We start from the raw sequence: 25,308 nt of genomic DNA, 5'->3' as shown, positions 1-25,308 counted from the left end.
TCATATGCATGTGACTTGGCCAAGGACATTTCTCAATTATGCCAGAGTTTATGATATCTTCACTCCTGAAGATTTCAAAGACTTGCATCAGGTGATGTTGGTTTCATAAACACAACAGAATTTGTTTTCAGTTTCCCAGTCCAGGAAATAAAGTTTCAGTTTCCATTCAGCACAACAGCTCACTCAGTGAGCTCTTCCATTGTTAGGCATTGTTCTCCTTCAGGAGTGTTTTCCCCCTTCCACGAAAATCTCAGATGTTTACTGATGAGGAAGTAGGTGGCCAGAGAAATGTACTACCTCACTAGCATCACCAAGCTCCTGAGAGGGAGCTAGTATCTGGCACTCAAGATTCAGCCACCAACAATCCCTCTTTCAACAGGCCATACCTATGCACAACTGTGGTAAGAGAGGGATCGCTGAACAGCCCAATTCAGGATTCCACAATATTTCTAAGAAAACAGAAAATAGGAGCTGGAGAGGTGGCTCAGTTGGTAAATAGTTTGCCATGCAGGCATGAGGATGTTAGTTCAGATCTCAAGCATCCATGTAAAAAGCCAGGTGCAGCAGCATGTGCCAATAATTCAGTGCTGGTGGGGCAGAGACTGGCAGATCACCCTAAAGCTTGCTGGTTTGCCAGCCTAGCCAAACTGGTGAACCCCAGATCACCCCATAAGGAACCTCGTGTCAAAAATAACTTGAAAAGCAACTAACTAAGAGATTTAAAGTAGACCTTTGGCCTCCACATCACATGAACACACGTGTATGTGCACATGTATACACACATATGCCATATCCATCCATGCATACAAAAAATAAAATAACTGACAAGCTTCAATTGTTCATACCAATTGGGAAATGTCTTAAAAAGCATCCTATTTTCCTAACTGAAAATGTCTATCAGAATGGTATAGAAACACAAGAAAATATAAATATCTACATTTCAACACAATCATAATACGTGAACTAAGTGAAATAGCTGAAGATCAAGGAAGACATGAATTCTATTTTGTCTCTGTGTCTTTTACCATCATCTGCAAGGGGCCTCACAGGTAATAGACTAAACTACAGTCATCCTCTTCTGGTCAAATCATTACCTTTTTATTGTGTGATTTAAAAAATGATACATTATTATTATTGTATGTGTATACCTGTGTGTGGGGGGAGGCTAGAGGAAAACCTTCCATTGCCATACACCTTCTTTTTGAGGCAGTTTCTCTCACTGGCCTAGAGCAAGTCCTAGGGATTCACCTGTCTCCATATCCCTAGTGCTAGAATTACGAGCATGTGATACCATGCACATCTTTTTTTACATGGCTTCTGGGGATCAAACTCAGGGTCTTGGATTGCAATGTGTTGTAGTATGACCTTCTTTCTGAGGGCATAACATGTTTACCCATTGCCATCTTGGAGTAGGGACGACCTTAGCCAGGCAGCCATGGGCACTGATCAGAGAAAAGAGAGAGAGAGAAGCGGGGGAGGGAGGGAAGGAGCGAGAGAGAAAGAAAGAGAGAATGATAAATGAACTTTGAACTTCCTCATCAGATTTGGGTCATGCCCCCAAGATTCTTCATTATATACTATGCAAGCATCCCAAAATCCGAAAGGAAAAAACCCAACAGTATCTGAACCACATCTAATCTCTAGCTGTTGAGATAAGAGACTTGACCTGTATTGTCATTATTGAAACAAACTGAAGAGACTGCAGGAGAAAGTAGAAGTCTTCAAGGTAAAGAAAGAAAAATTGAAAGTAAATGTTAAATAGACAAAATGTTCCACTTGAAGCATATATGAGGCTTCAAAGATAACTAAAGGGTCTACATAGAAGATGTAAAGAAGCCAGCCATGGTGGCTGCACACTTTTAGTCCCAGCACTCTGGAGGCAGAGGCAGGCGGATCTCTGTGAGTTCAAGGTCTGCCTGGTCTACATAGTGAGTTCCAGGCCAGCTGGGGCTACAGGGAAACCCTGTCTCAAAAAAACCAAAAAAAAAAAAAAAAAAGACAAAGAATTTTGAAACTTAATTTTGGTATCTAGCATATCTCTAACAGCATTTACAATCCTGCTAGCTTACAATCATCAGCCATGGTTCTAGGCATGGAGCTGCACTTTCCTTCCCACCGGCAGGGGGAATAGTGCCAAATGGACTCTACTTCCCAAAGACTAGAAAAACTAGAAATAATGCACGAACAACAACAAAGACAACTGGAGGGATGATGTTGGCGGAAAGTCAGACACTCAGTAGGGTCAGCTTAGCAGGTGGCACTGAGATTTTTGATAACTGTTTGGCAAAACCCCTGAGTGTGCCTCAAGGAAAGCTACGAACTACACACTGCACCTCAGGATGGCAAATATTTTGGAATTATATAATGACAGAAGCATTAAAAGAAATAGTTTCAAAGATTTTTATTATATATGTCAACAATTCCTTGACAACCTGATAAAAAAGGAATAATTAAAGAATCTAGTTATAAAATATTTAATTTTACTTTACTGAATTACCTGAAATAATACTGATCTTGAATTCGTTTTTCTTCATCTTCGAGATAGTTGTTTGACAACGCCTAGGTGAGCAAACTTCTGGTTTGCTATGTATGAAGTTATAAACCTCTAGTTTAGGGGGAGAAGATGACAATTATAAAGAGTACATAAAAACTCAAAAATCTAAATATGGGGGCCAAAGAGGTTGCTCAGTGGTTAGGAACACTGGCTGTTCTTGCAGAGGACCCAGCTTTGGTTCTCGGCAGCCACATGGCAGCTAACAACCTATTGTAACTCCAGTTCCTGGGGATCTGATGACCTTTTTTAGCCTCCACAGGCATTGCACACATGTATTGCACTTACATAAATGCAGGCAAAATATACACATAGAATAAAAATAAATAAATAAAAAATTTAGTATCTAAATGTGTGTGTATCAGGAGAGGCTTACCGCATATTTTTGTATTATAAGATGAATAACACAGCACATATGTAGGCAAGGCACCTGTACAGAGACTAGGGACTGCTGAAGCCTATAGTCTCTGTATACCATCAGGCAAGAAGGTCTTTACACAGATCACGTGGGCCAAAGGTGCTCTTTGGCCTCGGCCCTGAGCCTCTGTCTTGGCTCTATTTCAACTTTCATTTTCAGAAAATAGAAACTCTACTCAGCTGAGACGTTCTCAAGGGAGGTATTTCCCTCCTCCCTGTGGCAGGATGCTTGGGGGTGTGGCTGGCCTGCAGCCTCATAAAATCTGCCAGACAGCTCTGGGTGTCTACTTAACAGGATGGGGATGCTAGTGCCCACTGCTCTTGCTGCTCGGATGCTGAGCCTGCTCCAGCAGCAGCTGGGCTCCCTCTGGGGTGGTCTGGTCATCCTGCTCTGTTGGCTGAGGGCAGCATTGGGATGGCCAGGTCCTGGAAGGGGGCAGCAGCAGGTGCGAGGAGACATGGAGACCCAGGAGGAAGAAGAGGAGAATCGTGCTCTGCCCACAATCCCCGTCAGTGTCAACTACCACTTCACCCGTCAGTGCAACTACAAGTGTGGCTTCTGCTTCCACACAGCCAAGACGTCCTTCGTGCTGCCCTTGGAGGAAGCCAAGCGAGGGCTCCTGCTGCTCAAGAAAGCCGGTGAGTCCCTGGTCCATGAAGGAGCCAGGATGCTCAATCGCAGGGAACAGGTGTCAGGAGCACACAGGCTGGGAGGCTTCTCCAGTACCAGACAGCAGCACCAGCCAGGGAACAGGTGTCCTGCAAGGAAGGGCAGGAAAGTCGCGATGACACAAAGGACCTCTGGTGTGGAAGGTGGCCTGGTCAGGGGGTGGGAGAAAATGCTCCCTCTTTCCCACAGAGGCATGTGAACTCTGGCCATTCAGGAAGGTGGTGCCACTTGCAAAGTTTGCCCAAAGCCAGTGGAATCTGATTTCCAGAAACACTGAGTGAGAAAAGGTGACAGGAAAACCTGGTTCCTTAGTGTGAGACCAGACCAGCAAGGCTCTACCTTGTTCACTGCGCATTCCTCATAGGAACTTTTCCTTTTTTTTTTATAAAATCTTTGCATATATATGATGTGTCAGTGTGCATGTTCATATATGTTAGTCTGGTCACATACTTGCTACAATATGCCTGTGAACAACAGAAGAGAACTTCAGGTATCAGTCTGGTCTTAGTCTTCCATCCTGTTTGAGGCAGGAGCTCTCTGTTATTGGCTGCTGCATAGGCAACACCGGCTGGCACTCAGCCTTCCCAGATTCTCCTGTCTCCTCTTATTTTGAAGTAGGAGAGCTGACATTGCAGACTGTCAGTACCGTGCTCAGCTTTACGTGTGAATTAGGGATCCAGACTCAAATCTTCAAACTTACACAGCTGTGTTACACACTCAACCATCTCTCCAGTGCCACAGGAAACTTTAAAAATGACTTTTGATAAGTGCGACATGGGCCTTCCTCTTAATAGTTGCCTAATTATCTCATCAGTTACTCCCAAGCATCTCTCAGAAAAAACTCAGTGGTGAAGTTCAAATGCTGTGACTTCCTTTGCAGACCCGTCCTTCCTCCTATTCTGCCTTCCATTCTTTGCCAGAACGCTGCCTCACCTGGAGACGTCTTTCCCTCCCTGCTTAACTCATGAGCTGAAGTACATCAGACAGGTGTCAAATATCCTAACTGTACATCTGAATGATTCCAGACCCCCAGGATCACAGCTGGCAGATACAAAGAAAACGCATGGCCAGCACTCCAGGTGCAAGCAGGCCTCCAGCAACCACACTGCTCCCACTGAGAATCACAGCTGGCTTTCTGACACACACATTAGCTGCCTGATCCTATTCTGTGCAATGAAGTCATAGAATACTGCGTTGTGGTAGCTGATTCTCTCGGGTCTACTCATTTGCTCAATCATCCATGGCCGATCTCCCGAATAAAGGCACTTGACCTTGTTATCTCACTGGACTCTAGATAAAGTTCTTCTATTTTATCACTAGAATTTTTGTAATTCATGCTTTTGTCTCTGCTTTCCTAATACAAAGCGAGATTTCTCCATAAAATGTAGCTTTTATGTAACTCACCTGCCTTCTTGATCTAAGTCTTAGGTATCTTACAAAACCCAGGTGTGAGCCTTGATGTCCAGGCCATGGCAAGCTCACTGTGGCCTCCCACACCTTTTCCCAGATGCCTCTGGGAGTGACTTTCTACTGCGCCCTTTGACTTCTAAGAGAGTCTGGTCAGCAATGGAGCTGGTTCCCAGCAATCAAGTGTATCTATCTTCAAACAGAAAATGGTGCAAGAGCAAAACATTCAAGGGATTTTTTTTCCTACTTTAAACCCTCAATTGAATTCATAGTTATTCCCAGATAGTGGAATTGATACTGAGAAATAGGACCAGAGAAAAAGGGAGTAATGGAATAGTTTTATTTCACTAATTTTACTTTAAGGAAACATTAATTTTGCCTTTAAAATAAAATGGATATGGCTGGGACTATAGCTCAGCTTTGAAGATCTTGACTGGCATACACAAGATCCTGGGTTCCATCCTCAGCAGCAGCAGCAGCAGCAGCAGCAGCAGCAGCTCACACACACACACACAAACACACACACACACACACACACACACACTAAAATAAAAAAAAAAAAAAAAGGTTTAACTCTTTTTTTATTTATTTATATATATGCTACGCCATACTACACACACACACACACACACACACACACACACACACACACTAAATTAAACTAAAAAAAATAAGGTTTACCTTATTTTTTATTTATATGTATATATGTCTGCCCAAGTGTGTGCTGGTACCCAAGACCAGAAGAGGGCACAGGATCTCCTGGTTCTTTTCAAGACCAGCAAGTGCTCTTAACCACTGAGCTGTCTCTTCAGTCTCACAAACCAAAATAATAAAATGGATATTTGGAAAGTGAAAAATGTACCTTTTTGCCCCTCATAGGTATGGAGAAGATCAACTTTTCAGGAGGCGAGCCCTTCATACATGACCAGGGTGAATATGTAGGGAAACTGGTAAGGTTCTGCAAGGAGGAGCTGGCCTTGCCCTCTGTGAGCATCGTGAGCAATGGCAGCCTGATCCGGGAGAGGTGGTTCAGAAACTATGGTGAGCTTCCTTAATTGACACCTTGGTCACTGGTGTCATAAATATCAATAATGCTGTTGCCTCCTGTATTTCCTTCCATACCGGGCCTTGGACCAGAACTTCTTGGAAACTAGAAGGAAAGAAAATCAAATTTTGCTTCTTCAAATCTCTCCTAAATTGTGTATGGTGTTAGGTCATTTTGGTTCTGCTGGGTGCTAAACAAACAAGCAGGACAGTTTAGAGAACACTGACACCTAGAGCCTAAGCTTAGCCACCACTGGGGAAAATCAGCACAGTTCACAGCTGTGTAATAAAATGTCTCTGTCAGGAGCTTATGGCAGAGCACACTTTTAACCCCACTCCTTAGGAGGCAGAGACAGAAAGATCTCTGTGAATTGGAGACCAGCCTGGTCTACACAGGCAGCTGGGGCTACATAGTGTAGGCTACATAGTGAGACCTTGTCTCAAAAAAAAAAACAAAAAAACAATAGTCTCTGTTAGAATGAGACTGTATGCAAAAATAGTCACTTCAGAAGTTCATGGTGTATGGACTGGCTGACTTCAGGGCTCTGAGGGGTTCTACAATCTCAAGATTTTTCTGAGAGACCCTATGGTTAAGTTGCATGTTTGTAGAGTCCTTGAAGCAACACAGGGCATGAAAAAGCACTTGAAAATGTGTGGAATCATGATGGCTGTCATTTAAGGGCACAGGTCCACCTTCCTCTCACAGTCCCATCCTCTGCCCTAGCTTTGTGAGCCATTCAAGCTTTGAAGTCATTCAAAGGGAACCTGGCACTTTCCATCTGTTGTAGACATTGGCCAGAGAATTGGACGGGATGCGTCTTCAGAGATACAAGCAGATGGCGTGTGTGTGTGTGTGTGTGTGTGTGTGTGTGTGTGTGTGTGTGTGTTCTATCTATGAAGGTTGACCAGGAAGGGAGGATTCATAGAACCAGGGTCAATGAATCAAGGAAGAGAGTGAGGTAGTGTGTCAAACCAGATGTCTGTGAAAAGTGGTACCTGCTGGAAACCAGTGGGAGATTCAAAGTTAGCTTGGGAACCAGATTCATAGACAGAGAGTTCAGAAAGCAGTGTGAATAGACTAGTGGATGGTGTTTTGAGGGGTGTACCTGGGCAGCACCCTTCTTCCAAGACAGCATTGAAATGCCCGTCACTGTGTTGGGGAATGAGGGGCAGGAGGATCAGTGCACAGCAATGTCAGACACTCCTGTGAGTGCCTTGGAAAGGTGGGGTAACCCATTGTCCTGGAGAGAAAGGAAAGCAGATTGGGAAGGGGAAATGTAAGGCCCTCTTCAGAGTGGTCAAGTGGGTGCCAATTGCAAACTTTTATTGACTTCTATATTACATGAAAGTTTGCCAGATCTTCAAATTATCCAACATACTTAAAGTTATATTCTATGTTAAATATCTCAATTATAAATATCTGCAGATAACTTGAAATTGGATCTGTGTGCTTGGGAATGAGGAGAACCAGGTCAGAGTTCCTGCAACCTCTCCAAGTGTGGGAATTTGCTAGCAAGGTTCCTAAGACTCACCCTGTGAGAGTAAGATACAGCAAGAAGAGGAGCCACAGGTGTGCATCTCTGAACCAGGAAGGCAGACTCGTGCTTCTAAGTCCCTCTCAGGCCAAGTCTCCATAGGTTCTGCTCTCTTTCTAGCAATGAACTCCAAAGACATGTCTGGGACATCTACACAGAAGCCTCACTTCAGTTTTAGATCCAGGAGTTTCATTCAGAAGTGGTCAATAGTGCAGGTATTGCTAAGGCCTAGCTCCAGGACTCACAACAATGTATTCAAATCCAATGAATATTTATAAACATCCTGGCAAGTCCTGACAGGCTGGTTCCACATGTCCCATGGCCCCAGTTTATACCCATTACCCACTGGGGTTATATAGGATGTACAGTCATAGATGCAGAGGCTCTACAAGCTCCTACCAGGATCCCATGCTCTTCCCAAAACACATGAGGGCTCAGCAAACAGATCTGCTCTGTTAAATCAGTCCTCTCAAGAGCTGTGACCAGGTCTAGGGGAAATCACTGAAATACAGAAAAAGGTGGAGAGGTGTCAGGACATAGTGACTGACTTACAGATGCTTAACCAGCCAAGGCTCTCCTGGAAGAGTCAGGTCTTTATGTATCTGTTTTTGAAATTGTTTTCCATTTGGTTGGCTCGCACCTACATGCTCCGTTGCCTCATCTTAATGTAATACCCCTTTAGTAATTTATGAGAGATCAAGTTTTAGAATATTTTGAGTTATTTTAACTAACAGAAAAATGTCTTATTCTGGCTCTGGTTTGTGCTTTTTACGTACAAGCAACACCAAGTGGGGCCTAAAATAGCAGCTGAAATTAGTCTTTCCACTCTTTCGGAGAATAGTGACTGGAAGAATGTTTATAATTTGAAAGGAATTTTAAGGTAAAATAGACAAGCTTGGAAAGTTGCAAAGGCTAGGAGTGTTCAAGTTTGGCAAAGGGCAGAGAAAATACCTTAGAAAGAATGCCTGCTCTTCACAGGAAGGGAGAGCATTGAGCAATGAAAAGAGAGCGAGAGGGAGCAGCGAAAAGAGAGAGAGAGGTCACAGGAAATGCAGAGCAGAAATGGGCTCTGCAGAAACCAGTGAAGGAGAGCCTCCAGACAAGATAACTTCCAGTATTTTCTGAGCTCTGTTAATGTTCCACTATCAGAGTGTTTAGTATCTGTGACCTTGTAGGACGAGGCCTGTTTATTCCTTGGCTCCTGTACCCAGCTTTGCTTTATTTGGGTTTCTCAGCCTCTGGTTCAGTTGTATCTGACTTAGCAGAGAGTCTCTGTGCTTCAATATATGTTAAGAAGAACTAAAGAACCTGTCAAAAACTCCAGGCATCTTTATAAAGCAATTTTTGTGATGGAAAAACAGAAGCAAATCTATAATTGTTCATAATTCTTGGCACCTTAGAGGCAAGCTTCATAATATATGATTTTTATGCAAAGATAATTGGAAAAATAATTAAGATATTAATACTTCCTCGTGCAAATATATGCATGCAGAGCTTTGAAATGATAGTAGTGCGATGGTTTTATTATGCTTATGTGGATCTTAATGATTATTTGTACAAGTGCCGTATGTAACTCACATCTCAGCTGCTTTCAAGTATATATGAAAGATTATCACTGAAAAATTTAAAACACATATGGGACAAAGAGATGCTTTAGTATAAAGAGACTTAAATGAATTGGAGGGCTTGGTTATTAGAGGAAAAAAAATTGATCATTATTCTCCTGCAGGTGAGTATTTGGACATTCTTGCCATCTCCTGTGACAGCTTTGATGAGCAAGTCAACATCCTTATTGGCCGAGGTCAAGGGAAGAAGAACCACGTGGAGAATCTTCATAAACTGAGGAGGTGGTGCAGGGATTACAGGGTGGCTTTCAAGATCAATTCCGTCATCAATCGGTTCAATGTGGAGGAAGACATGAACGAGCACATCAAGGCGCTGAGCCCTGTCCGCTGGAAGGTAAGTACACACTGCCCTATCCTGGTGTTAATCTAAGAAACACGGAGGTGGGACTTGGTTCAGAGACACTGAAGACACTAGGAATACTGAGCACTCTGGAACTTTCTAGACAGGGCCTCGGTCTCTCAGCTCTGTTAAGTGTTCAGTCACACTCTTCTGTGCTTCATTTTCTGCTCCTGTAATCTAAGTGACTTTTTCTGGAATATTTTGAGGTTAAAGGTCTAGGCCATGCCAAGTATTTTAAGATGCTCTGAAGCATAATTTACCAAGAAACTGAACTTTTTCATGCTTTTGGCTTATGGGTAGATGGATAGATGTTCTTCATAAATTCTGATATTCTTAGATTTGCATTGAATTCCTTGGTGACAACAGGGCACAGCCATCTCTCCACAGAGCAATGTAGGCCTTTATTCCAAGAAGCATCCCTTAGGACCAGCCCTACTACCAACCAATGGAAATCTCAGGCTCCAAAGCCCACAAGTCAGCTTCTTGCAAACAGTACCCATGATGCACGGGGGCAATTCAAAACAAATTCAAGTTTCCTATCCCCGGCAGGTCAGAAACCACAGAAGACTGTGCTTAGAAAGCAACCAGTTGGACCTATTCTTATATCCACTGATGCCCAATAAGAACAAGGCTGGCGGGGAGGGATTTTTAGCAAACTGTCCTGGTGACTGTTGGTAGCTCATCTGAATCTGAGCCAGAACTTCAGGGTATACATAGCTAAGGATAAGATTCCAACAAGGAAAAGGAAGGGGTCATGTTCTGTGAAGCTCTGAGGGGACATCAGGAAGGTGGCTCACACTAGGCTGACTTGGAAATCATCACAGAGGATGTGGCAGTTGTCTGTGCTCTGAAAACAGGAAGAAATTTCCACAGGTGGGGCTGACCCAGGCAAGAAGGTCCCATCTAGACCAGAGAGATGCTCACCCAAGGAAAACTGACTTTTCAAGGCTGCCTTGGATGGTCAATAGATCCCATGTAAGCATCTAAATACAGCTAGGAAGATGGGGATGGCGTGGAAGTGTATTTGCCCCAGGTTGTGCTGTAATATATGTGGAAATGGGTTAAGTAGAAGCTAAAAATGCTTTACACTTTGAAGATATATAAAAACAAACATATTGATTGAATGTCATCCACACGCCTAGGCCCAGAAGTAATGGAAAACAGCTAAAGAAAGATGGGTGGTAGGAAGGGGAGGGGCTGCAAAACAGAGAGGCCAAGACCTGGGCCAGGTCAGAAAGGCCCAGCCACCAGGACCTTCCCCTCTGCCCACCTGCCTGGCTGCTCTCCCTGCTCCCTCCGCCCCGTGCTTCCTCGCTCTTGCTGCCTTTCTTGTGAGCCCTCTTCATCCTCTAGGTTTCTGAAATTTCTCTGCACACTTTTCTTCTCTGCCCTGGTTTGTTCCCCTCTCCCAGCCTTTTCTTTATCTGTTGACTTCCCTTTGCACGGAATCACCCCACTTTTCATTTCAAGACTCTGACTCTCAGTGGGAAGGGCAAGCTCCTGCCTTTTCTCAGAGATCCTTGATATCTGTGGGGCCTTAACTGATTCGGGCAATGTCCCAGGTAAGCACCTGTGTTTAGTTGGCTCCAGCTTTCCCGTGGCTCAGAGCTTCATTCCCTGCTCCTCCTCTCTTCTTGGGCGTGATACTGATCAGTTATTGTGTCCCAGGCTTGGCAGCACTGAACCTTGGGAAGGGTTTTGCTGTTACCTGTAGTCATGGAGTGAATGGTGGTACAAGGGTCTTCACCTACAGATGCTGCCTCCTCTTTCAGGTCTTCCAGTGCCTCCTCATTGAGGGGGAAAACTCTGGAGAAGATGCCCTGAGGGAGGCAGAAAGATTTCTTATAAGCAATGAAGAATTTGAAGCATTCTTAGAGCGTCACAAAGAAGTGTCCTGCCTGGTGCCGGAATCCAACCAGAAGGTTGTAGTCAGCAAAAGCTGCTTTGTTCCCTGCCACATGTCTTCAAAAGGGGGATCTCTCACCCTAGAGCTTTCTGCATTGTTATTTTAGAGGATTCTAGAAGGAGAAAGGGAAGGGTGCAGCCTCAGGGCAGGAGAGATGGAGGTCCAGCAGGGCCACCTGACAGCTGTGAGGTCTTCAATGACCTTGAGTTTCTCTCCCCAAGAATGGGTTCTAGGCTACTTCAAAGATGATATGATTTGATGTAAAATCACATGTATGACCCTAACGTTCATACACAGGATCTCTATATATGTGGTAAGCCTGTTGGTGTAGGGCCTGAATCAGAGGGAAGGTACAGGTGGTGCCATGTTGACATCGGCCTCATCACATCTGTCCCTCACACCCTATTAATGATTTTTAAAGTTGTAAAAATGTGGAAGAAATGCATTATCAATCTTCAGGGTCCATAAATAAAAGTTGCAGGGGAGCAGGGCTATGTCAAAGTCATATGTACTTTCTGTGGTAGCTTTCACACTATGATGCAAAGCTGGTTAGCTGTGATAGAGATTGTGTGGTCTGCATAGCAAGAAATACTGAGTATGTTAGAGATGTGGCACAGTTTGTAGAGTGCCTGCTGCATATGCAAGAAGTCCTAGGTTTGATCCTCAGCATAATGTGAAACTGGGTATGGTAGTTCAAGCCTGTAATCCCAGCACTCAGGAATTTGTGGCAGGATGATCCAAAATTCAAGGACGTCCTTGTCTATGTAATGAATTTGAAGCCAGCCTGGGATACCGGAGACATTGTTGTAAGAAAGACATAAAGACAAAAAAGAAAGTGAGAGATAGAAGGGAAGGAGGGAGGGAAAGAGGGAGGGAGAGAGAGAGGAAGAGAAGGAAAAGGTAGGAATAAAGAAACGGAAGGAAGGAAGGAAGGAAGGAAGGAAGAAAGGAAAAAAAAGAGAGAGAAAGTAATATTTACTACCTGACTCTTGACAGAAAAACAGAAACAAACAAAATGCAAGCTTTCCAAAATCTCCCTATAGAAAATCCAGCAGTGCCTCAATATAACCTCAAAATGTACAACTATTTTAAGCCATGTTAGAGCAATTTTAGAATCATCAGGGGAGCCCAGCATGGTGGTGCCCACCTTAATTCCAGCGCTCTGAAGGCAGAGGCAGGCAGATCTCTGTGAGTTCTTAGCCAACCTGGTCTGTAAAGTGTGTTCCAGACTAGTCAGGGATACATTCTGAGATCCTGTCAAAAAACAAAACCAAAACAAACAAAAAAACATGTAAAAACAAAACAAAATAAAAACAAAACCAAAAAGAATCATCAGGGAAAGCTACCTATAGCTCCCAGGTAGTCCCATTAAGGGCCTAATAAGCAGAGACCTGCTTATTCCTTGAAAACCACAATCATTCCTTGTTTGGTGGCTGCTGTTGTGGGGAGATAAACACTGGCTGTCCTGGAAACAGCTGGAGGGGTGGGAGGAGTCAGCCTGCTCTGAGCAACCTGGAGGGTGGTTCTTTTTTGGCCTGAAGCAGAGAATCCAGGCTGACTGGATGGACTGGATCCTCAGGGAGCAAAACTTCCCCTGGTCAGGGCCACTTCAAAGTCATGCAAATGAATGAGAAGTATGGGATGCAGAGAAACACAAGGTGAACACACCCTGTAGGAGAGAAAACACATACTGAAAGATATTCCTAGAATGAAAACTCAATTTTTCTTTGAATTCTCTTTTACAGATGAAAGACTCCTATCTTATTCTGGATGAATATGTGAGTATTTCTCACAGGTTACAAAATGACCACTAGCAAACTAATGGAGCAGGAGTCCCAGAGTTGTGCTAAAGTGGGCATATCCATTTAGAACATATTTGTTAGTCCCGGCATGCATCTTGTGCAGAGCCCTGGCTTTACATGCCATTTTTTTTTTCCAATTTCATGCATGTATATAATATAGTGTGATCATGTTCACCCATACAGAATTACCCTCTTATCCCCAACCAACCGCTGACCCCCTCTGGGCAGGTCTTGTACAGGTAACCACAGCTGCTGTGAGTTCATGAGTGTAACAGCCATGTCCTATGTAGACGACAATATTTCATATCACTCCTCCCCCATCCTCTGGCTCTTAAAATCTTTCCACTCCCTCATCTGCAATGTGACCTTGGAAGGGGTGATAAAGATGTCCCACTTATGACTGAGCACTCAACAATCACCTATTCTCAGCACTTGGACCAGTATGAGTCTCTGTTTTAACTACTGCCCATTGCAGAAGGATGCTTTTCTGACCAAGGCTGAGGGCAGCAACTAGTCAATGTGCATAAACATAAATATTTATAAGAGTTTATAAGAGAGTTTATGGGTCCATTTAGAAAGGTTGTAGGTTTCATCCTAGGGCCTGTGACCTCCCGAGACAGAAGTATTTGACGAGGTTTGCAGTACCAGGCATGTATTCCCTCACATAAAGCAGGCCTTACAACCAACCAGAAAGCAGTTGGTCACCTCCAAACAGTCATGCCATATTGTACCACTTGACATATCTTGCCTGGCAGGTCAATTGGTAGCGTGCAAGGTCCATATCTGGGTCAGATGGTTGATAACTTTTCTCCCTCAGTAGCAACACAGCAGCTTCTGTCACTCTGAATGCTAGCCAGACCAAAGGATGCTTTCAACTCAGTTCCAGCCTGGTTCCTACACATCTTGTATTTCTTCAAGAATAGGATCTTACCACCTAGTTCCAGTGGGCAACTGAGAGCTGACAATAGACTCTCTTTTTTTGGAGAGGCTTCTTGACCAACAACTCATAGGAATGTCTTCCATGCCTGGCACTGGGATTTGGGTTAAAAGCCCTATGGCTTCTGGGAGCATTGTCCATCCATGCAAGGCATCTATGGTCAAGCTTCTTGTTTTTGTTATTAATTGTATTTTTATTAAGCTTATACATAGTAGGTTTCTATGGCTTTTTCATACATCCTTGTTTTGGGTTGACCCTCCCTTCTACCCAACCTTTTCCCCATCACCTGGTCCCCATTCCTGCTCAGACTTTTCCTACCTCTGGCATTCTGCCCTTTCATATCAGATGTATTTACCATTCCACTTTTAAGACCACTTCCCCATCCTGTTCTCGAGGCTTCTTTCTTGCTTCCTCGCTTCTTTAGACACCCCAGCTTAAGCAGAGAAATCTAAAAATTCTAATCTGGGATCTGCACATGAGAAAGAACACGTGACATTTCTTTCTGGGTCTGAGTTACCTCACTCAGTATATGTCTCCTCCCAGTCATTTTCCTGCACATTTCATAGTTCCATTTTTTTCTTTAGCGATGAATAGATTTCCACTGTGTACAAGTATACCTTTTCAGTCCTCAGCCATCAATTGTTATTTTCTAGCTATTGTGACTAGAGCAGTAATGAACATGCTGTGCAAGTATGTCTTGTCATAGGGTTTAGAGCTGGGTACATGACCAGGAGTGGTATAGCTGGCCATATAGCAGTTCTATTTTTAGTTTTGTGAGAAACCCCCACTCTGATTTCCATATTAGCTGCATCAGTCTACTTTCCCACCGACAGTGAATAAAGGGTCCTCTTTCTTTTCATGCCGATCACCATTTATCATTTGTTTTCTTGATGATAGTCATTATTACTGGGTAAGATGGGATCCCTGATGCCTAAGGATGTTGAATGCTTAAAAAAAATTTTATTAGCTGTTTGTATTTCTTCTTTTGAAAATTTTCTGTTCAATTTCATAGCCCATTTTTTTCTCATTAGGGTTTATTCGTTTCTTGATATTTACTTTTTTGAGTTCTTTGTAGTCTACGTATTTTTCTTTTTTCAGATATATAGCTGGCAAAGGATTCCTCTTGTTGTATAAGCTGTCTCTTCATTCAGTTAACTGTTTCTCTTGCTGCACAAGAGATTTTTAATTTCATAAAGTCCCATTTGTCAATTTTTGGTTGTATTTCCTGAGCAGCCAGAGTCCTATTCAGAAAGCTCTTATGTATTCTTATATTTTATTCTCCACTTTTTCCTCTCAGATTCAGAGTTTCAGACTTTCCTTGAGATCTTGATCCATTTGGAGTTGGGTCTTATGCAGGTAGAGAAATAGAGATCTAGTTTTATTTTTTTACACGTTGATATACAGTTTCCCAGCACAACTTGTCGAAGATGCTATCTTTTCCCTAGCATTTTTGCATCTTAGTAAATATTAGGTGGCTGTAGTTGCATGGACTTATATCTGGTTCCTCTGTTCTATTCCATTGACCTACATGTCTGTTTCTGTGCCTGTATCATGCTTTTGGGCTTTTGGTTTTTTGTTTGTTTGTTTGTTTGTTTTTTAACTAGGGCTCTCAGTGTAACTTAACATCAAGCATGGTAATCCTGCCAGAATTATTTGTTTCTGTCAAGATTTCTTTGGACATTGTATTCCTAGTCAATATGAAATTTAAGATGTTTTTCCACTTCTATGAAGAATGGAATTGGGATTGCACTGAATCTGTGAATGGCTTTTAGCAAGATAGCCATTTTCACATATATTTGCTGGCATGATCCAATTCCTCTGCACTGTCTTCATGCTCATACTCTGCCCTCCATGTGACCCATTCAACTTTGAGGCTCTGGGCTTTCCAGGGAGCTCTCTGCTTGACCTGTTGGAATGCCAGCTTCCTTTCAGTCTGGGTTTCCTTCAGCATTCCTGTCTCTTTATTGAATTCTATTTTCATATCCTAAACGGTCTTCCTTACTTTTCTCCTGTGTTGTTTTGGAATTCAATTAAGAATTTATTTCCATTCTCTTAAAATTTGTTCAGGTGTTTGTTCTTGTTGTCTTTGAATTCTTTGCACAGAGTTATAATTGTTCTTTCGAATTATTTGTCTGGAGTTTCTTCTAAGTTGCTCTCACTTGGGACCAATACAATGGGATGGTGATTTTTAGAGGAGACATATTATCTTGGTTTTTTTGCATTGTTTGTGTTTTTCCATTGCTACTTGTGTATCTGGGGTTATTTTGTTGGTTAAATCATTTAATAGGGGTTCCTGGCCACCTCTATTGAGTCAATGTTTGAGAAACAACTTACCTTTCTCTGGATGGGCTGGTTTGGGATTGGCCGGGTGGTGCTTTAAGTTCAGATGTGGGATCACTTAATATTCTTTCATAGATAGGTAGCTGAGGGCTTCCAGCTCAGCCAGGAAGGGTTCAGCATCTGATCTCACATGTGGGCACTGTGCACCAGTAGACAGAAGAAAAGGTGTGGCGTGAGGTCGGTAGATTTGTGGCCACTTATGTCACAGGAGGTTGGTAGATTTGTGGCCACTTATGTCACAGGTGGGTACTCTGCACCAGTAGGCAGAGAAGAAGGTGTGGTGTGGATTTGGCAGGGCTGTGGTCTCTGACCCCATCACTAACTAGAAAGGTAGGTGTTCCCTGTGGTTCCTGCAGCAGCAGTTGTTGGGGTGCTGGTGAGAGAACAGTGGGGATATGGCCTATGATCTGAGGAGTGGATGAGTATTCTCTACCAGTCCTGGGGCAGCAGGACTTGGGTGCTGGGCCAGATTCTTTCTCAGTATAACCCAGGGCCTTAACTTGGACATGAACTGCCAACCAGGTGATGGTGCTCCCATGTAGCCACACAGATCTGTGGATGTCACAGATCTGTCATGCTCAGTAGAGTGCTCCATGATGTTGTCTTGGGCTAGGTTGATGGATCTGCTGTGACATAACAGAGCCTTCCACTTCACACCATCTTGAATAACCTGAGGCTGCCAACACCTTCATGGCAGATGAACCTCAACAATGGGCGGAAGGGGAAGCCCCATCGTCCTCTCTAGACACCTCAATGTTAGCAGGAAAAGGAAAACCCACCCTTCTTAAAAATGGAAAGGAATTGTGCTCGCTTTCCTTTGCTTTGTGGTTGTTGTTTAGAACTTTTGGATTTATGTCGTCTGCTGATATGCCCAGCATAGGACAGACCATACCACTCAAAGATGCATTTTTAAGAAACAAGCTCCAGTAAGAACCATGAGCCCAATATTGATATTGGCTCCTTGAAAAATTCTTGGTATAGCTTATATTTCGGTATTTCCAAGTTAATGTTATTCTATAGCAATTTCCTTTATTGTCAATATGAATTTAATATAGCATAAAGAAAAGTGACCACAGAAATGGGTTCAGTTTATGGTTCCAGGGTAAAGAGGAGACTCTAAACAGGTTGCCTTGAACAGAAAATTGTCATGACTAGCTGGGGATAATTAACAATGTTCTTCAACAAACCAAGTGATCCCCAGAGAGTGGCACAAACATAGGTGAACCAAAATTTGCTTTTGCCAGTCAAGTCAATGTGTGTTACCTGGCCTCCTACACCATGCTCAGTGTAGGTCACAGGGGGTCTGAAGAGCTCACTTCTCAATTTACCTGTAAAACAATCAAAAGAAGAAAAATAGGACATACACAGAGAACATCTGATTCTCTTTGTTCTGGCACTTATCTACCTCAGTGCTATCTTCCTTATCCCCCTACCCTTCCGAAAGGAGCCTTCATGAGGATTCAGACTTCCACACACAGCTGTCACTTCATCAGATCATTCAACTCAACTTCCTAACAACACAATACTGCCCCAAGCTGCTGTGCTTTTAGCTCACACTTCCCTATACTATCTACTGTCCAAACAAACCTCAACAACAGCACTAGAGGACCATGTCCTAGAGGACCGACATGTCCTCTGGTGATGAGGCTGGGCTGCTCCTGACATGCTCAGCTGCCCTTACATATTCCTGCTGCCTTCTCCAGGGCTATGAGTGGAGGGTGGAGTGGAGTCCAATGAGTTCAGAGTCTGCTCAGTTCTCAGTACATGTTTGTCGACACAATCAGGATATCAGAAGTGATTCTAGGTGGATACTTTCAGTTCAGGTTCACAGGAGAGACCATATGAAAACATCCCCATTTCTGCCTTGAATTTCCCAGATGCGCTTTCTGAACTGCACTGATGGGCGAAAGGATCCTTCCAAATCCATCCTGGATGTGGGAGTGGAAGAAGCAATAAAATTCAGTGGGTTCGATGAGAAGATGTTTCTGAGGCGTGGTGGGAAGTATGTCTGGAGCAAGGCAGACCTGAAGCTGGACTGGTGAGGCTGAGAGAGGAAGGGGACTCTGAGCACCTGTGGGAAGTCCACATGCAGCTATCTTCTGTCCACCAAGCTAGGATCCTGGTCTATCTCCAGGGCTGAAAATCTGACTCACTGCTGCGTATCACATCTGATGGTCTGTGGATTTTGTTACAGAAACAACCACCTGTTTTTGTTTTTTTTTCAGCTTGTTTGAGCTAAGAAAGGAGTAAAGCAACATAATGACAACAAGGGAAGTTTTGAATGTTCCCTGTGCACACAGCTAAACTACAGTTTACAGATGGCTCTGTGAGAAATAAACTCCAGGGATCCCAATGAGCCAGTATCTAATTTGTATTTGATTTTAAGAGACTTTTATTGTGACTGCCTTGTTTTTATTTTGAAGCCTATTTTTCATTTGAGAATGTTAGTTCTTTTCTGCTATATCTGCCAGTATTCCCACCATGAAACAGCATGAAATAGATGCTCGTATTCCTGGTACCTGTTCTAAACACTTTCCCTTTCTGCCTTGTGTTCTTGGAGGTTTTACTGAAAAGTATACAGAGATATACACATATCTCAAAGATCCATAAAGGAGAGTCTTATTTGTAAAGAGCACCTGGAAGGAGTTACTAACGGCAGGGAAGATGATGAGACACTTCCCCAGTCTCTGATGGAGCTGAATGAATGACAATTGGTCTAGGCTGTGCCACCTCGTGTAAGAGTCTTTCATGATGTGGGCATGAAAACAGTGCTTAGGTGGCTGCACCCACCTAGTGTTCAGGCTGCACGAGTGTGTCATGCTGAAATACAAGTTTGTTTGGGTAGAAGGTTGTCCCTTAGTCTGAAGTAAGAGAGCAGCTATGTGAGCATAGTCCATTTGGGTGGGCTGGAAAGACTCTGACAGGGACGTAACGTTGGGCTGGTGTTAGTATAAGTGAACTTGTGGCACCAGAGATTATTTCTCAACTACCTATGAAGTAAGACCCAGGCTAGGCCAATATGAAAAGAGATAGTTCCTTTTCTGTATCAAAAAGGCATAGGAAGGAATGTCGCTTAGTCAAAATCCTCTTCCTGTGGAAATATTGCATGAACTTCATTATGTAACCTAGACAGCATCTCAAGGTCTGGAAAATAATAACTTCCTATCATTGTTTCAAAAGAGCAGAATCACTGAAACTTGTTTTGCCCAGGCAGTGGGATTTAAATTCCACTGCAAATCCAGTGCTGCCACTAGAGAGCACTAGGCATCTGATTTCTTAAGCATTTTAGAGAAATTTTGCTTTCAGAGCCTGTTTCCCAACTTGGTGATTTGGGGTTGTTTGTTTTGTTTTCTGGTGCAGAAATTGCAACCAGGGCTTTGCACAGAACTTATTTTTGTGATCTTTTTTTATCACAAAAATTTCCATGCTTCAGTTAGGTCACTATGATTCAATTGAGACATACTTATGTCTCATCAAAAATAAGATATGTCGTCCTGTATTTTCTCCTGTACACATTTTGTTTGTTTGTTTATTTGTTTGGGTGGTTGGTTTTGTCTGATTTTGTTTGAAACAGAATCTAGATAAGTGCTTCAGGCTGGCCTGGAACTTGTGATTGTGCTGCCACAGCCTCCCAAATGAAAGTGATTACAGGCAAGTATCACGTCCAACTCTTACATAAATATTTTTAAGAGAACAATGAATCATGTTTTTCCCTGTGTATTTTGAAATTACATAATCTACAATGATCTCTCATAATTAGCTTATATGCAAAACAAATCTTTTCGTTAAATGGAGTGAACTCTGTTCACGTGTGAAAGCCAGAAGGGCTGATACTCAGTGGGGACTGAGTCACGTGACCTAAAAGCTAACTTGAACCTGAAATCTAAATTTTCTAAGTTGGAATGTATTTTGTTCTAGTTAAGAAAAACTGTATTTTCTCTTTCCCCTGGGGAAAATATAATATGAACAAAGTAGACTTGAGAAATGAACTGCTCTCTAAATGTATTTCCCAGCTGTCTCAGCCTCTTCTAAACCCTTTATGCAAGCTCAAGATTTGTGAGCCCTTTATGTTTAAAACTTCTGCTAGATGAGGAAGCGCTGATCTTCCTAAAACAAGGGACTCTAGATAGATTGACTAGACTCAGCGGAGGGACTTGCACTGGAGAACGGCTGGGGGCACTGACAACACAGTGACAACACAGGGATGACAGAGTATATGGGCTCCGGTGGGGGGGGTGGCTATGGGAGGGTGCCATTTGGGATGCAGGTATAAAGATGAATAAGATTGTTTGGGATGTTCTATATAAAATACACAAAAAAATCAATAAAAAATACTCAAAAATCCCCTTTTCTTAAAGGGGAGATAGAGGATATTTTATCATCAGAGTAAAAATCAGACTTGGATTGAATTGTGTTTTTGCTTTTTCAGTTTAAAATGAGTGTTCATTTTTTGAAATGTGATTTTTATTGGGAAAATAAAGAATGATTTAATTGATGTTTGCTAAGCATTACAAATGTCTTTATGCAATGATTGCTTGGATTTGGATATTGCTACAGGGAATGGGGTTTTATCCTAAGAAGTTAGGGGGTAGAACATTCCACATTGACTTAAAAAGTATTCATCATCTGTATTATCTAGTGTTAAATGATATGACCATGGCCTGTTTCATTTTAAGCTATAAGGTGAGTGGGGTATTTTAGCTGAATTGTATGACAAATTGTATTAGAGTTTGAGGTTTGACTGCAACATAGATAGACTGACAATCAAACCCAGCAGCAACTGGTCCCTTTCAGCAATAATCCATCACGTGTCCTACCCTGTTAAAGAAAGGACTTTGTTTAATAAGGTGTGATTAGGCAGAAATCACACAGGCTTCATCTGAGAATATACAGATGAGGTTGCGTGTGTGTGTGTGTGTGTGTGTGTGTGTGTGTGTGTGTGTGTGTGTAAGTATTGATCTAGTCTATCATAACGTGCTCAGTGTATTAAAATATTTCGAACACAGCCTTCTTTCTCTGACTCCATGTTAGACTCTCTTTGGTGTGCGTCAGTCACTCTGTGCTTTGCATTCTATGATTGTTGAAGGCAAGTGTACTTTAAAATTCAACAAGGTTATCAACACAGTCCACTTCAGAAAACCCTCTACAGCAGGATGCATAGAACTGATCACAAGGCAAAATGCTCCAGTCTAACATTAAAACAAGCACTCAGAACATGCAGGTGGGGAGGGAAGATTGCACCCCAGCCTTTGCCATAGACATGGTGGGTGCTGCTGTTCTGATGGGACCTGGTCAGCAGTCCAGGACCCAGAAAAGGTCACAGTTGTGGCAAAGTAAATCCACTACACCAGACTCAGTTTCTATGTGGTAGAAGTGTCGGACTCTGATTTTGTTCTAACAGCACTCCCTCAACAGAATTGTGCAGCATCCATACCCCAGCCCAGCACTGTCACAGGTGTCCATTTCTGTAGTCATGATCCACAGAGAAGGGCAAACTCTCAGTCCAGGATCTGGTCCAAAGATCTCAGAAGACTCAGTGGTGGGAACTAGCTGGACTGCAGAAAGGAGTCTAGGTTGTAACCCACACTTCAGGACAAATCAGCACCAAAAGAACAGTGCCTGTCAGAGGGTCTTTGAAGGACACAAGGAGCTTGTCCCAGCAGCCTGATTCCCAGTTGTCCTTTCAAGCTGATACCTGCAGTGCATGTGGCTAATTCAGCAGCCCATGACACTCTCTGATGAGTGGGCTATGCTTTGTTTTCCCAGCATATCTCTACTTGGGTCACAGAAGCAAAAGCTCGAGGGTTCACCTTAGACCCTCCCAACTTGAATTTGGTCACCTTGAACCATACAGCATTGTCCTACATCTGCTCCTGCATTTAGCTGGGTATACCCTTATCTTTGGGGAAAGCACGATCATACACCCTTCAGAGGACCTGCCAATCCTGGGCTCTCCCTTATAGCCACATTTCAGTGGCGCAACTCAATTCCAAACCCTCACTGATGTGTTTCCTGGCAGGTCACAATAGGGTTCACACAAAACCCTTGCTTATACACATGGTAAATATAGCAGGTCCAACTCAGATGCCAATAGAATAGGCTTGAAAACTGAGAAATATTTCAACACTATTTTTATGACTCTCTACATATACATTTGAAGAACATTAAAAAAGTAAAACAACAGTTACTCCTCATTGCATCACTCAGAGTGACAGCCAGTATAACTCATGCATCAATCATCCCGAGTATAACAGACTGAGCTGATGTTCACCTCTTCCATTTCCATGTATCTTTCTGAACATTTTTAAGAGAGATTAACATTTTATACTTTAATGAGAAGAGCCAGTTGTTCTGTGTGTGGTGCATGCATGCACATTTGTGTGCAGATGTGGGTCCAATGTGTGTACAGGTGTGTATAGAGGCTAGAAGTCAACACTGAGTATCTTCCTCATTATCATCCTGAATAGCTCTCCATCTTATGTTTTGAGACAGGTTCTCCTTACTTAATCCAGAGCTCACCAATTAGCTAGGCTGGCTGGCCACCGAGCCCTGGGGATCCTCCTGTCTCTGCTCCCTGAGCTCTGAGATACACTGAGGTGATAAGGCTATGCTGTTGCATTCAGATTTTTTTTTCTTGAACATGGATGCTGGGGATTGAACTCGGGTCCTCCTGCTTGTGCAACAAACACCTTACCCACTGAGGTACCTTCTATTCCTGTCACTTTGGCTCTAATTCAAGGACCCACTGTTTCTGGAACTGATGGGTCTAGAAATCCCATTGTTCTTGAAAGGTTCTTGAATGCTGAAGCCATGTGGAAGTAAACACACTGACAGGGGCTGAGGTGGCTGAAGGGACACCATGTCTGGCACTTGAAGCATTGGGACTGTGTCCTTCCTTTCACTTTCCTAAAGCAGTCCTATAGTAGTAAGGACACCTACTACTCAGGTCACCTCAGGGACACGTGCTTGTGAGCAAACATGAACATGTTGTTGGCCTTAAGTTTAGCCTTTTCTCTGGTATTTTCCAGACTCTGGTCCTGTAGCCTCTGAACTCTCTCCTAGGACTCACAGTGAGTAATGGACTGGTGGGTCTTGAGCAGGTTCCTTGCCCACTGCAGAGAATGCTGGGCAGGAGACAAGTACTGCAGGCCCCAGTCTTCCAGGTATTCATGTCATAGGTAGCCAGGTTGGGCCAGTACCTATAAAGTATGGTAGCCTTTATAGGTCCTGCTTCTGGAAGAATCAAAGTGGAGGTTGAGGATGACTAAGCCCAGCTGACTCCGCCAAAAGTGTCCCAGGATCGCACAAACTAAAGACAATATTTTAATGTTTAAAATATTTTAAAAATTATGATCAACAATGAGTGAGCTCTCTGTAAAGCCACATTTTAATTAAAACTGCTGCTGACCCTGACAACAAATGCCAAACCTTTCTGACCCTTCAGTATCTGTCCTTCTGGGTGGTGGTAGGGGTAACAGTTCCACTTGGCAGTACCTTCGTGTTTAATGCTGTGTATTGAGCAAATGAAATCTTGGCAAGTCCATGCCAGTTCTGACAGCATGCCAACTGCCCATGAAATTTGTTCAGGGAATCCAGACTAAGCAGTTCCCTGTCACTTCCCAGGCAGGAAGACCACCCTATGCAGGCCTGGAAATTTTGGAAACTATTAATTTAGCACACCATTGACTTCCACCAACACACAAGCTAAGAATGCCATTACACAGCATCTACAACCTATGCTTTGCTGTAACCCACCTACCTGAGGTCCCCCAGTGTATTTGGAATATGCCTAGGTTTATGATTTTCCATACAAAAATCATGTCACTGCTTCTGTGGTGGAACATGACTTTCAGGGCAACCTGAACCCATTTTCCCCAGCTACATTCCTCTAATTGGTTTAGAAAAAATGTGCTCTTATTCCCTTGGGAATGAAAGCTTGTTTGCATCCACCGAAAACATCCACTGCAGAGAGACACATATGGCCCTTCTGCTCTGCATTTTCAATTTAAACTGCTTTCAGTTCTTTAACTATCCTACATTATTGCCAATTTAGGGTATGTCTGGAATGTCGTCCCTGAATTCATCACCGAGCTTTGTTCTATTTGTTTATAAAGATCTAAGTCTAGGTCTGGGGGACTTACATGCCTCCCTGAAAAGAACACTCTTACCTCCTCCAACACCGCCCTCGCAGCATCCCTGTCGGTAAAGATCACCGAATTGAGCATGTCAGGCAACACCGGGTGTAGCTGAGGCTCAGGGCCAGAAGCACGCATGCGCAGTCCACCTGCACCTGCCTGTCCCCCTGCAGCGTCCAGAGGCGGTGTCTCAGCAAACCTTGGGCGTCCAGCTCAAACTCGCCCAGGTGCGGGCGCGCGGCCTCCGGGCAGGAGCCCAGAAGCTCCAGCAGGGAGCCCCGGGTGTCCGGGTGGTCGCCGGGGTCGCGCAGCAGGAAGCCGTGCTGGACGGCACCGGCCTGTCCGCCTGGACCGTAGCGGAAAAGACGCCACTGTTGCCAAGGGCCCCGGCACAGCTGGAGCAGCAGGCGCTGGAGCATCCGGGCCGCCTGCACCAGGGGCCCGCAGCCTCCGCATGCACAGCGACTAGCTGCAGGCGGGCGTCCAGGCAGCCGAGGTCCTGGATGTCCCACACTGGCAGCTTCAGAAACCCCGCAACCGCTGGGGATTCACTGGACAGAGGATCTAGGGGAACGGAAAGCGAAGTCGGCGGCCAGTGC

The 25,308-nt window shown here is 43.6% G+C and overlaps 1 protein-coding gene across 1 annotated transcript; it reads left to right on the top strand.

The window, feature by feature from the left end:
- The first annotated feature begins 2,823 nt into the window (after positions 1-2,823).
- Positions 2,824-20,727, top strand: Rsad2 (radical S-adenosyl methionine domain containing 2). Its single transcript, XM_008850154.3, has 6 exons — positions 2,824-3,607; positions 5,925-6,086; positions 9,354-9,583; positions 11,362-11,511; positions 13,241-13,273; positions 18,452-20,727. Exons 1-6 carry the CDS (start codon positions 3,265-3,267, stop codon positions 18,614-18,616), a joined length of 1,083 nt encoding a protein of 360 aa, XP_008848376.1. The 5' UTR covers positions 2,824-3,264; the 3' UTR covers positions 18,617-20,727.
- Positions 20,728-25,308: the final 4,581 nt, after the last annotated feature.

The sequence above is a fragment of the Nannospalax galili genome, unplaced genomic scaffold (assembly GCF_000622305.1).
Source record: "Nannospalax galili isolate Female #2095 unplaced genomic scaffold, S.galili_v1.0 scaffold100, whole genome shotgun sequence".
Lineage (NCBI taxonomy): Eukaryota > Metazoa > Chordata > Mammalia > Rodentia > Spalacidae > Nannospalax > Nannospalax galili.
The sequence above is the reverse complement of the archived record's forward strand: the minus strand, read 5'-3'. Positions and strand labels throughout refer to the sequence as shown.

Bases quoted from the DNA above. Each gene is read 5' to 3' on its own strand.
- Rsad2 (XM_008850154.3), top strand. From the start codon at position 3,265: ATGGGGATGCTAGTGCCCACTGCTCTTGCTGCTCGGATGCTGAGCCTG. The intron at 3,608-5,924 runs GTGAGTCCCTGG...TGCCCCTCATAG, and splicing joins CCTGCTGCTCAAGAAAGCCG to GTATGGAGAAGATCAACTTT. The intron at 9,584-11,361 runs GTAAGTACACAC...CTCCTCTTTCAG, and splicing joins TGAGCCCTGTCCGCTGGAAG to GTCTTCCAGTGCCTCCTCAT.